General features: G+C 43.3%; 1 protein-coding gene across 1 annotated transcript in view; it reads right to left on the bottom strand.

Annotated features, from left to right (window-relative positions):
• Positions 1–8,388: 8,388 nt before the first annotated feature.
• Positions 8,389–11,857, bottom strand: part of ALDH7A1 (aldehyde dehydrogenase 7 family member A1) — a 39,456-nt gene continuing 35,987 nt past the window's right edge. Inside the window, exon 18 of the mRNA XM_082836040.1 lies at positions 8,389–10,796. Within this exon, the coding sequence (XP_082692166.1) occupies positions 10,742–10,796 (55 nt within the window). The 3' untranslated portion in view covers positions 8,389–10,741. The remainder of the gene's footprint in view (positions 10,797–11,857) is intronic.

Below are 11,857 nucleotides of genomic sequence, written 5' to 3'. Positions count from 1 at the left end.
CTCTGTTTCAGAAGAGCCTAGGGGTTGGCAGTCCAGAGCTGCACCTAAAAGTCCTCAGGAACCCAAACTATTTTCACACATGGCCACACCTTTTTGCAAGAGACTAGAAGATGCTGTCTGTCTTTATTCTAGGCAATCGTGCCACCACAAGAGGGAGAGGATGGATGTTGGATTAGGAAATGAGCCATCTCTACTACATCCAAATTCTACCAAAAACATGAAAGGGATCACAATATGCCACCCCAGAATATGCCACTTTGGCACAAGGATTCTTTTGAGCTGAAGGCAGTTGAGAAAAAGCAGACACAGGAAAAGCTCTCTGTCCATCCCCCATCTGCCTAAAAGCTTAACTTGACTTGTGAAGGTGTCCTCCTCTCTCATACCCGGAAGGAAAGAACAACCTTTATCGCCAGAGGTAGAGACAGCAGCCAGATGAGTCTGCATAAACTAAACCTTACTAGATAACCCTTGTCTCCCATGTTTCCCCCGTATACTTAGCATCCCACAATTTACTATGCCTAGAAGCCCAAACCCTTTTCCTTCATCTTGTCACTTCTCCACAATTTATTGCCCTTGGTTAAAATGGAATGTAGGGACTTCCCTGGTGGCACAGTGGTTGAGAATCCGCCCGCCACTGCAGGGGACACGAGTTCGAGCGCTGGTCCGGGAAGATCCCACATGCCACGGAGCAACTAAGCCCTCGAGCCACAACCACTGAGCCCACGTGCCACAGCTACTGAAGCCCGTGTGCCTAGAGACCATGCTCCACAATGAAGAGTAGCCCCCACTCGCCACAACTAGAGAAAGACCACGTGCAGCAACGAAGACCCAATGCAGCCAAAAGAATAAACAAACAAATAAAAATTACAGGTACATCATGACCATGGGGGTGCAAAAAGAGGGAGCAGTCAATTTCACATTGGGGTGAGGATGATCATATAAAGTTTTCTGTAACCTTCCTTATGGTTGTTAAGGAATACAGAAGGAAAAGAAATAACAAACCAGAAGTAGACCTTGGAAGTCCAATAATAACCCGGAAGCGAATTTCCTGTAGTGATTCTCTGACTATGAGCCACAGAGCGGCAGCCCTATGTTGCTTAATAGTAAACAAACGCCAGCCAGTGAGATTTCGCTGGAGGAAATGATCTGTCCAGTTAAAAAGCCCTTTTTGTTTCTGGAAGCTACTAAAAATCCAAGCCCTTCAAGTCATTTAGGCAACTTAGAGGGAACAATTGGGCTTTTCCCTTCTTCAGAGGATGTACTTTACAGAGATGAATCCTGCTGGGGGAGAAAGAGGACAACACACTGACTAGGTTCTTTATAAAGACCCAGGACTGAGGGGATGTCGCGACTCCAGTCACTCAGCCTGAGCAGCACATAGGCTGTGACATCTTGATGGGGGTGGGGACCCTCTGTGGTGGGGAAGCCCTGGGAGGCCAGGCGGAGAGTGCTGCCGGGAAGGCCATAGCAGCTGCAGCCAGCGTGGCTCTGAGCTTTTGTGAGAAAGAATAAAATGAAATCCCTCAAGGAGGAAGGGAGGCAGTGTGGTCACGAGAAAGTCCTTGGTAAATGTGTAGAGGTCAAACAATACAAATGGGGAATGCGGGCTCAGCTTACCGGTATTCACAGGAGATACTGGAATGAGTTGCCACTTACTTGGCAACTAAGGCCGACGGCAGAGGTAGGCAGAGGTGAGAAGATGTCTTCTCTTTGACTCCTTGCCCAGGGCAAACTGCGGGAATAAAAATTCACTGGGTCGTTCCCACAGGGTCTACAGCCCAGAAGCTGTAGAAAGCCTGGTACTTTTTCCTTAGAGGTTCTTTTCCATTTCAAGAGGTTAAAATCATTTGATCACTCTGTTTTGGGTAGACAGAGTCTGGATTTAAAACACCACGAAATATTGCAATGATTATGCATGATTTTTTTTAAGTTGGGGCAGATCATTACTTCAAGGCAAGGAAGAAAAACCTTCAATGAATTGTCTTGGTTATTCTTAACACAGTTTGTTATATTTTTTTAATGAAAGCTGTTAATTCTGAGGGAAGTAGTATAAAACTAACATCTGATTCTCCAAGTTGCAATTTGAAATAAGACAAGATGTATCCCTAAGACACTGGCCCCTCATGTTATCCCCAGAAAAGATAAGGCAATGTGTCATCTCCTCCCCAAAAAAGGACACCGGCAAAGCCTCTCACAGAACATGAGGCTCACAGGCTCTATCTGAGATCATGAGTGAAGCGCATTTCCTGGCTCACAGCTGAATGTCCTCATGTTAATTGCATACTTAAATGATCCCTAAACTGGAGAAAATGTCTCCTCTTTCCACTCAGAAGATTTTCGCAGCTGAAAGCGGAACAATTTGAATATGAGTTCACCAGCTCAAATCAGGTCAAAAGGAGAGAAATTCAGTGGTATGGGATTTGGCTCACTGCAATCCAAGATCAAACCAGTTCCAGTCATGGTTCTTGGGTTTCTCTCAAACGTCCTGGGCTAAGACTTCCTTAAAGAGACTCTGAGCTCATCAGAGAAAGCACTGGAGATCCCACCACAGCTACAGGAGCCCAGCCTAACATGCTTCTCTCTGACCATACACCTGAGACATGCCCATCTCCCCCTCCTCCTTTCCAGATAGGTGTCTACTCTAATAGCCCAGGTCCCGGACCTGCCAAATAGGGGCTAACCCCCCAGACTATGTCATCTCCCCCAGACCCTATTTGCCAAAGGAATGACCTCTGAATCAGGGCTGCCCCCATCAGGCCCCCATCGGTCCAGACCACTAAGCCTCTCTTAATTAAATCAGAGCCCTTGGGCTGGCCCAGGCCTAGAACAGCTCCACACAGAACACAGGGAGCTCCATCATTTCAACCAATAATACCAGGTGTCTATTACACTTTACCCAGAAAGTTCTTGTATCCGATATTGCATTTGTATTTTACAATAGTTCTGGGAAAAGAAGTATGGTAGGAAGATTATGCCCATTTTACAGAGGAAGATGGGGGCCTTAGAAGAGATGTGGTTTTCCCAGTGTTACACGGTCCAGAGTTGGGAATCGAATCCAGCTCTTCTGACAGCCCCAATGTGGTAGATTAAGAATCCACTGAGTCAGAGTAGAAAAATGGAGCAAAGAGGTAACGCAGAGGAAGCTCACATCTGGTTCCCACCCAGCCCCTCTCCCATTTCCCACTTCTCTTTTACCAGCACTGACTTTTCTAGGTCCCACTCTTTCCATTTGGCCTCTTGGCTCCCTACAGGATTGCCAATCTTTGCCAACCCTTCCTCCAACTGTCTCATTTGTCCAAACGTATCTCTTCCACCTCCCACTCTGTCCTAATTTTGAAATTTCCCTGACTGGTTGCTTCTGGAAGCTGATTACTTCTATTTTTTTTTACCAAAGGGATGAATAACGGATAGCCCTGGGAAATGGTAGCAGAATCTAAATGAATTCTTAACTGGCTGATCATCAGATAGCATAAGGAAGTAAAATGACATGTGACAGAGGATATTCCACACAGTGGGAGGAGGAGAATATTTTTAACAAATACTGTGGTGGAAGCTGCTAATTTTCCCCCAGTATCCATTCTGTCCTCTCTCCCTCTCTCAATATAATAGAACACCCCAGTTTTGTCTGAGTACACGGCTCCCAAAAACAAAGGTTTGTTTCTCAACCTCCCATTTGGCTATATAGTATGTGCTATGTGACTAAGTTCTGCCAATGTGATGTGAGTGGAAATGAGGTATGCAACTCCTGGGTCACACCTGTAAGTGGAAGAGGGCCCTCCCCTAATTATGTAGGTGGTAGCAATGAGCCATCTTCACCAAGCAGAACAGCAACCAGCAGAAGCTTAAGGCCCAGACACCATGGGGTCACCAGTCCACCCTGGACTACCTACACCTGGACTGTTAAATAGGAGACAAACTACCTTGTTGAGCCTTCATTCTCTGTAGTCTGTTAGAGGAGATAAAATCATATCCTAAATAATAGCAGGGCCCTTATTGGAAGTCTATAGGCTGTTTCGCTCTTCGTGGTAGAAACACTGTCATTAGCCAAGAAGGGTTAGAGTTGGGCAAGCCTGATTCATCAGAGCCTAAAGAATAAAGCCATAGCATCCTTGGGCTGGAAGGAGATGTGTGAAACTGGAAATCATCCAAGCTGTGGCCCACCTGTAGCTAACTGGCGTGCACAGCCTCCATCTGAAGAAATTTAAATTTGATTTTTTTCTGAAAGCTAACTCCCAAGGATGACTCAACCACTTAACCGATTGTGGCCCATGGACACCAATTTTTTTACTTCAGATTTGGTCCAGACTATTCATTTTGCAGACAAGAGAGCTAGGGCACGGAGAGGTCAGATTACTCCTCTAAGAGCATCCAGCCCCTCAGAAGCAGAGCTGTGCCTAGAACGCAGGTGTTCCACCTCCCAGACCCGTGCCACCCATTTATCCGGCTGAACCCCCGGGCAGCTCAGCTCCCGGACAAACAAGCGAGGTGGGGGAGAGTCAAGTAACATTTTAATTCTGACTAAAAAATCTACATTTAAGTAAAGGCCAGTTCCTCTTTCTCTACCTCATTTCTTCCAGAACAGTTCAGGCCTAAAGCCATTAGGTGGGTGAGGAGGACATCCATGCGGGAGATGAGACCAGCACCCTCAGAACCAGGAGGTGAGGGAGGTGTCCTCAGAAGGGTGGGAAACAGGTTATTCCAATGAGAAAGTACATCAAGGGTAATGAGAGGCAGTTTCTTACTATCAGAGATAAGAGTTGCAAATACTGAAAGGGAAAAAACCAAAATGAACCCTGTAATGTTGGGCTGGATGTGGAAGTTTTGATGTGAATTCCTGGCTCTCAGCATAAGCAGACAGATTCAGAAGTAAATATAGACATACTTGTGTGTACAGTTGACCCTTGAACAACACGGGCATTAGGGGTGCTGACCTTCTGCAGAGTGGAAAATCCATGCATAAACTTATAGTTGGCCCTCTGTAAACGAGGTTCCAATTCTGCAAGTTCAACCAACCATGGATTTTGCAGTACTGTAGTAATGACATTGAAAACAATCCCAGTGTAAGTGGCCCAGTGCAGTTCAAACCTCTGTTGTTCAAGAGTCAACTGTAGGGGGGCTTCCCTGGTAGCAAAGGGGTTAAGAATCTGCCTGCCAATGCAGGGAACACGGGTTAGAGCCCTGGTCCAGGAAGATCCCACATGCCGTGGAGCAACTAAGCCCATGTGCCACAACTACTGAGCCTGCGTTCTAGAGCCCGCAAGCCACAACTACTGAGCCCATGTGCCACAACTACTGAAGCCCGAGTGCCTAGAGCCCGTGCTCCACAACAAGAGAAGCCACCGCAATGAGAAGCCCGCGCACAACAAAGAGTAGCCCCCAGTCGCCGCAACTAGAGAAAGCCCACAGGCAGCAACAAAGACCCAACACAGCCAAAAATAAATAAAATAAAAAATAAATTTATTTAAAAAAAAAAAGTCAACTGTACATGTACTTCCCAGCTCTGTCCTCTGTGAGGCCATGGGAGCAGTGACATCTTCACGTCAATAGGCATACGTACACCAGATCTTGGCTCCTAAATACGGTTCTTGACTAAATGGAATCAGGGCTCCTGGGAGAAATGGCTGATTCCAGGGCTGGAGAAGGAAAAGTACAAGAACCACCTGAGACATCTTGTTTCAAATAGCAAAGAAGCACCCAAAGAATGGGGACACATCCAAAGAACACAGAAGCCAGCTTGAAGGGAGTCCTGCTGGCCAAATCAGGGACATCGAAGTACATTCTGAGCATCCAGATAAGGAATGAAATAAATGGATTATCACTTACTGGATAAAATAGGAAAAGAGAGACAAATAAGTGGATAAATGGAAAGTTTGAGGGAGAACTGAACATATAGTTTCAAAGTGCCTCCTTACAAGACATATTAACTTACAAAGGAGAAACACTTTACAATGAAAAAAGCTGGTGGACACCACTCTAGTCAAGATATCAATGGTAACATGAATAATAGACAAAACGGAATCATGCACCACCTGATGGGACTCAGTTAGGGGAATACGGCACCATTTCTGCAATCGTACTGCTAAAGGTGCGCAACCTGAACCTAATCATGAGGAAACACCAAGTTGAGGGTCATCCTACCAAGTCAGTGGTCTGTAACTTCCAAAGTATCAAGGCCATAAAAGTTAAGGAGAGACTAAAGGAAACTAAGGAGATATGACAGCATGGCTCCTTTTGCTATAAAGGACTCTACTGGCTCAAACGGCAGGTGAATGGATCTAAGAATTAGAATGTTAGTAACATCAATTTCCTGCTTTTGATGCTTGTACATGGTTATGTAGGAAAATGTAGTTTGTGGGGAGTATACACTAAACTATTTGGAGTTGTTGCGGAATCAGGTCAACAACATATTCTCAGTTTAGGGAGGAAAAGTTCCATTTTTAAGTTCGTGATTATGTCAAAAATAAAGAACAATACAAAAGGAAAAAGGAAATATCAGCGATTGAGAAACAGGCAGGCAGGGAAGGAGGGCACTGTAAGAGCTCCACAGTTTCAGGGACTGCAGTTCCTATCACCAGAGCACGAACCTGGAGCCAGACTGCTTGGGTGCCAATTTCAGCACCCATCGTTTATCAGCGGTAAGACCTGGGCAACGTTGCTTACCCTCTCTGTACCTGTCTCATTAGTAAAACGAGGATCATAATACCTACTTTGTAGAACTGTTATGAGAATTAAATGGGTTTATATTTAAGTGCTTTGAAAAGTGCCTGGACCATGGTTAAGTAAAACACAATGTCCCCTGGAGTTGTTAAAAAACGGAGTAACCTCACATACATGCTTACTGTGGGGAGGGGCGGAGTGGATGGAAAATAAAGCTTATTTAATATTTTAAATTTAAAAGACACTACTCTGATTACAGCCATCGTTTTTTCTCTGGTATTTCGGGGCTCATGGTTTACTTGAGCATAGTAATCAACTGCAGCAGAAATGATCCGCGTAATCAGACGGGAGAAGGGAAGGCAGGTAACCAGTGGTGCTGGAATGGAAAGCAGCTCAGAAGAGTGGGACACTAGGGCTTCCCTGATGGTGCAGTGGTTAAGAATCCGCCTGCCAATGCAGGGGACACGGATTTGAGCCCTGGTCTGGGAAGATCCCACATGCCGCAGAGCAGCTAAGTCTGTGAACGACTACTGAGCCTGAGCTCTAGAGCCCTCGAGCCACAACTACTGAGCCTGCACGCCACAACTACTGAAGCCCGCACACCTAGAGCCCGAGCTCCGCAACAAGAGAAGCTACCGCAATGAGAAACCTGCGCACCACAAGGAAGAGTAGTCCCAGCTCGCCACAACTAGAGAAAGCCCGCACACAGCAACGAAGACCCAACACAGTCAAAAATAAATAAATTTTTTTTTTTTAAAAAAAGGAGACTCAGTTTAAAAAAAAAAAAAGAATGGGGCACTGAGTTTAGCACATCTGCCTGCTGAACGCAAAACCTTTTCCACGATGACTTCCTGGAGAGCAGAGTCCACACAACTCTCGGCCCTGCCCAACTGAGGCGCTTGCTCTGACCAACAGCACCACCTACAGGTCAACACCATGAAGACAATTTGATAGTATCTGATTCCTGGCCCGATTTCTAGAACCCTGGAATTGCCAGTGAAAAAGCCTTCAAACAGCAAACACTGATAAATTATTGGATCTGTGTTCCTATTTTCATAGCTAATCTACCTTGGAAAATAAATGGCCTCTGCGATAATTTACACATGAGAGAAATCCAATTAACAATGACTAAAATTATAAACCATATAGGAATAAACTTAAAATAATTTTGCTAAGCATCTTAAGTATTTGAATTCAACGTACATACCATATACCTAGATTTTAAAAAACATGAGTATTGTAAATTGATTCTTTCCAATTTATAAATCTGTGATCCCGATAAAAATCTCAAAGAACTTCGCTTTTCAGAAACCTGAAAAACGCTTCTGAATTTCACTTAGGAAAATAGACAATATTTAAAAGTGCAAAATACCCCAATAACAACATTTATTGAGCTCTTACCACTGCCAGGCACTATATTACTTTTGTAATTTTTTCCTTTAATCTTTACAGTTGTTTGGGATGGGCGTTATTACCATCCCATACAGTGGGAACGCTAATCACAGCCACTCAGGTCCACTGTGGAAGCTGGGAACTCTGGCAGTATGGCTATAACACCGGATGCAGGCAGGGAGGGGCAGACAGTCACAAGGGGCTCAGTGTAACCAGTAACCAGCAGTACAGGACTCCCAGCACCTTAAATCACATGGCCAGCAATAACACACACAAATGTAAATTTTAACTTCTGTGGTTAAAAATACTTATAAGTAACTTTCATTAAGTCAGTAAAAAACAGAGGGACATGTAAGGCCAAAATTTTTTAATAAACATCATGACAAAAAATGTCCTTGTTGCTAGAAACATTTGTAGAAAACTTGTGAATTAGTTTCAATGAAAGCTTTCAGAATCAGTTTAACTTGACTTCCATACCTAAGATTAGAGTTGCCGGTCCCCCTCTCACCAGTGTACTAGAGATTATTCCATATTGGCCACCATGGCATGGCTTTAGCAAATACACAGGAGGATGGAGAGCCTCCTCATTGGAGAGAATACATACCTGATTGGAGAGAAATTATAAATGTAAAAATTGAAAAAACACCAACACAGCTCGTGTTTCGAAATACTTGTTAAAAAATACTATGCTTGGAAAAAACAGGATATAAAAAAATATTTCAATCGAAATTAATCTCAATTTCACAAAATGAAAATAGCCAATTACTACATGGTTTCTAAAAATGTTTTAAATAGTGCTTTGCTATTTTCTTCAGACATTATTATAGACACTAAAGACAGGGCTACAATACCTAATGTTGTGACTTACAAAGAAAAACCACAGCAAGGTTTTTTTTAAACAAATGCCCAAACTGCGTAATTTTCTTAGGCAACTGCTTGTATTAACCTTGTATTGATACACATATACTTTTAATCTATTTTGTACTTCAACACATGGAAGGAAACTTGGCTTTCAGCACAATCCTTTCATGAGATATTTAAAGAGTCCCTAGTTGAATAAGGGGAAGCTCACAAGTGTGCAGTTTGTGTGTGCTGGGGAGAGGGGTGGTGGAAAGGGGGTTAGGAAGCCTAGGATTCCAAGCACCTGATTCTCCGACATCATTTTTTTGTTGGTTTGAATTTTTAATCAAAGTTATACATTCTCTTGATTTAAAGAGTCAAATAGCTCTATAAGACTTGTTATGGAAGATAATCCCTCCTGTCTCCATGCCCCACCCCCCATTTGCCCTCTCCTGAAGCAATGATATTTTCAGAATTTAGCTCCCTATCTTTTATAAGCCTATGTTTCTATTTCCTGCTTTTGTGATTTTAGGCATTATTGATTTTCCACTACAGAACATAAACTGCCTGCCTCTCTGACCTACCTCAAACCCTGAACTTTTCCTGCCAACATGCTCTCAGAAGGCCTATCGTCCACGTTTGGCTTAATATTCAAGGTTGACAACAGCATACCTGGGTGAACACTAGTCACAGCTGGGCCATGGAACATGTTATACCTTTCCTTCCCTGATAAATTTATAATTGCTTGGTTTTTTCATTTGCTTGCTTCTCTGCCATAACTCAACCCCAAATTCTTTGCCAGGTGTCTACATCTCTCCATATATCTTGACACATCAGGTCATCTACAGATGTCATCTTCTTGCAAGTCTTCTGTCCCAGTCCAGTCTGGCAGGAGTCGACGGGGTGGTGGCTGCTACCCATCAGGGGAGTGAAGGCTGACAGGAAGACAGAACTGCAGGAGCCAGCGTGAGCTCGACAGGGCCCTGGGGTGAATCACTCCAGTAGCTCCCGGGCAGCTTCTGAAGAGAAGGAAGTGGACTCCCAGGAAAGAAAAAGTGAACTATGCTGAGTCCACTGCGAACACATGCTGCTACACACTTGGTTATTCTGACAACAAACCTAAGGGCAACTAAGAAAGCCTAACAGCTAAAGAAGACGGTCCGAGGTTGCATAAGAAATCCAGATGTGCTCTGCATAGAATTCCACACAGTCGTCCGCAGGTGCAGGTTCTAGGTAGGGCAGGAGCAAAATCTCCATCCACCCCCCAAATTTCTTCTGTGGTGACACAAGCCATCCTGAGCGAGAGAAGCTGTGATAATGATGAATGCCCTCAGACATCTTAAACAGCAAGTCATTCCACAGGGATACTGTGCTATGCTCCTCCATAAACAAGGGACACTCCCTTCAACCACACCCTTTCCAACACCTGCTGAGGAGGGTGACATGAATCAATACTTGCTACCGATTTCTTTACTTGCTGAGGAGACGTTCCTGCACCTCCTGACAAGGCTTCTATTTTTTCCCCTATTATGTTCTGTACTTTTCAAATTCCTACCATGGCATGCATTATATTTTTCTAAATTATAAAAATAATGCTAAAGTTTAAAAAAATCAGTAACTACTAGTAACATAAAAATCCATCGAATCTATCTTTTATTACTTAAGGCTATGTCATGAAAATTTTTATTTTTTAAAAGTCTCTTGATTTAGGCTTCAGAAGCATAAGGGATTAACCACTGTCAAATTCAAAATGATCCATTGATTCAAGGCAAATAGTAATTTTCTTCGTCTTCTTCAGAAGAAAGAGATGCAACAATGCCTGAAACACTTGAAATGTCAATTGAAAGCAACTTTACTGAAACTTGATTCCTTGGGCCAAAGGCAGGTCCTTACTGTAGTTGATGGTACTAAGGGGGGGGAAAAATGAACAAAATTAAATGGATAGTATACACGTAATAGAGGAAATTTTATGCCATTAAAAAAATGTGTCTGATCTGCATATATTAACAAGGTCAAATATTCAAGTTATAAGTTAATGAAGAAAAAATTAGGATACAAAAAAACATTAGTATAGATCCAGTTTTATAAAAGAAAAAATACGAGAAATACAAAATTCTGGAAAGACACACAGCATATGTGTTAGTAATGGTTTTCAGGGCACAAGAATATGGGGATTATAACTTCATCTTCTTTATGTTTCTCAATAACTTGTACTGAATTAGGAGGAAAAATACAGATATTCCCATTCTGATAGAAATAAAATAAAACTATAATAATTTGGAAAATAAAAGATTCCCTCTTAGTCAGTCATCTGGCTTTTCTCCTGAGAGGAAGTGTCTCCGTCAGATGGATACCAAAAAGGCTGCAGCTACATGCTTGGTCCCCTAGATCTCAAGTACACAAGAAAAGTAAAAGGAACATAACTGACTTCAACAAATGGGAATCAGACAAAGAGCGTGCATGTGTCTGAGAGTCAACAAGCCACAGCCAAAGCAACTCAGAAACTCCTGATATATGCTTGAAATTTGCTAAGAGTAGATCTTAAGCTCGCTCGCTCTCTCTCGCTCTCTCTCTCTCAGTCTCTCTCACTCTGACTCACACACACACACACACACACACACACACACACACACACTGTTGTGAGGTAAAGGATGTGCTAACTTGACTGTGGGAATCTTTTCACAATGTATGTGTATGTCAAATCATCATGCTGCACACTTTAAATATATTACGATTTAATTTGTCAATTATACCTCAATAAAGCTGGAGGGGGAAAAAAAATTCCTAACAGACATGAAGTTGCTGAGGAGACAATGAGCGAAGGTGTAGGAAACCCCCCTCCCCGAGAGGTTCCAGAGCCAGTGAGAAGCAGTAAATGAGACAGACGGTGTCCTGGGTTCCTCACCCTGTGCTCTTTCTACAACCTAACACGACATGGGCCTGACCCCACACACCATTTTACTGCTCT

Source organism: Leucopleurus acutus (genome assembly GCF_964270905.1).
Source record: "Leucopleurus acutus genome assembly, chromosome: 3".
NCBI classification, from domain to species: domain Eukaryota; kingdom Metazoa; phylum Chordata; class Mammalia; order Artiodactyla; family Delphinidae; genus Leucopleurus; species Leucopleurus acutus.
This window is presented reverse-complemented; position numbering and strand designations above follow the sequence as displayed.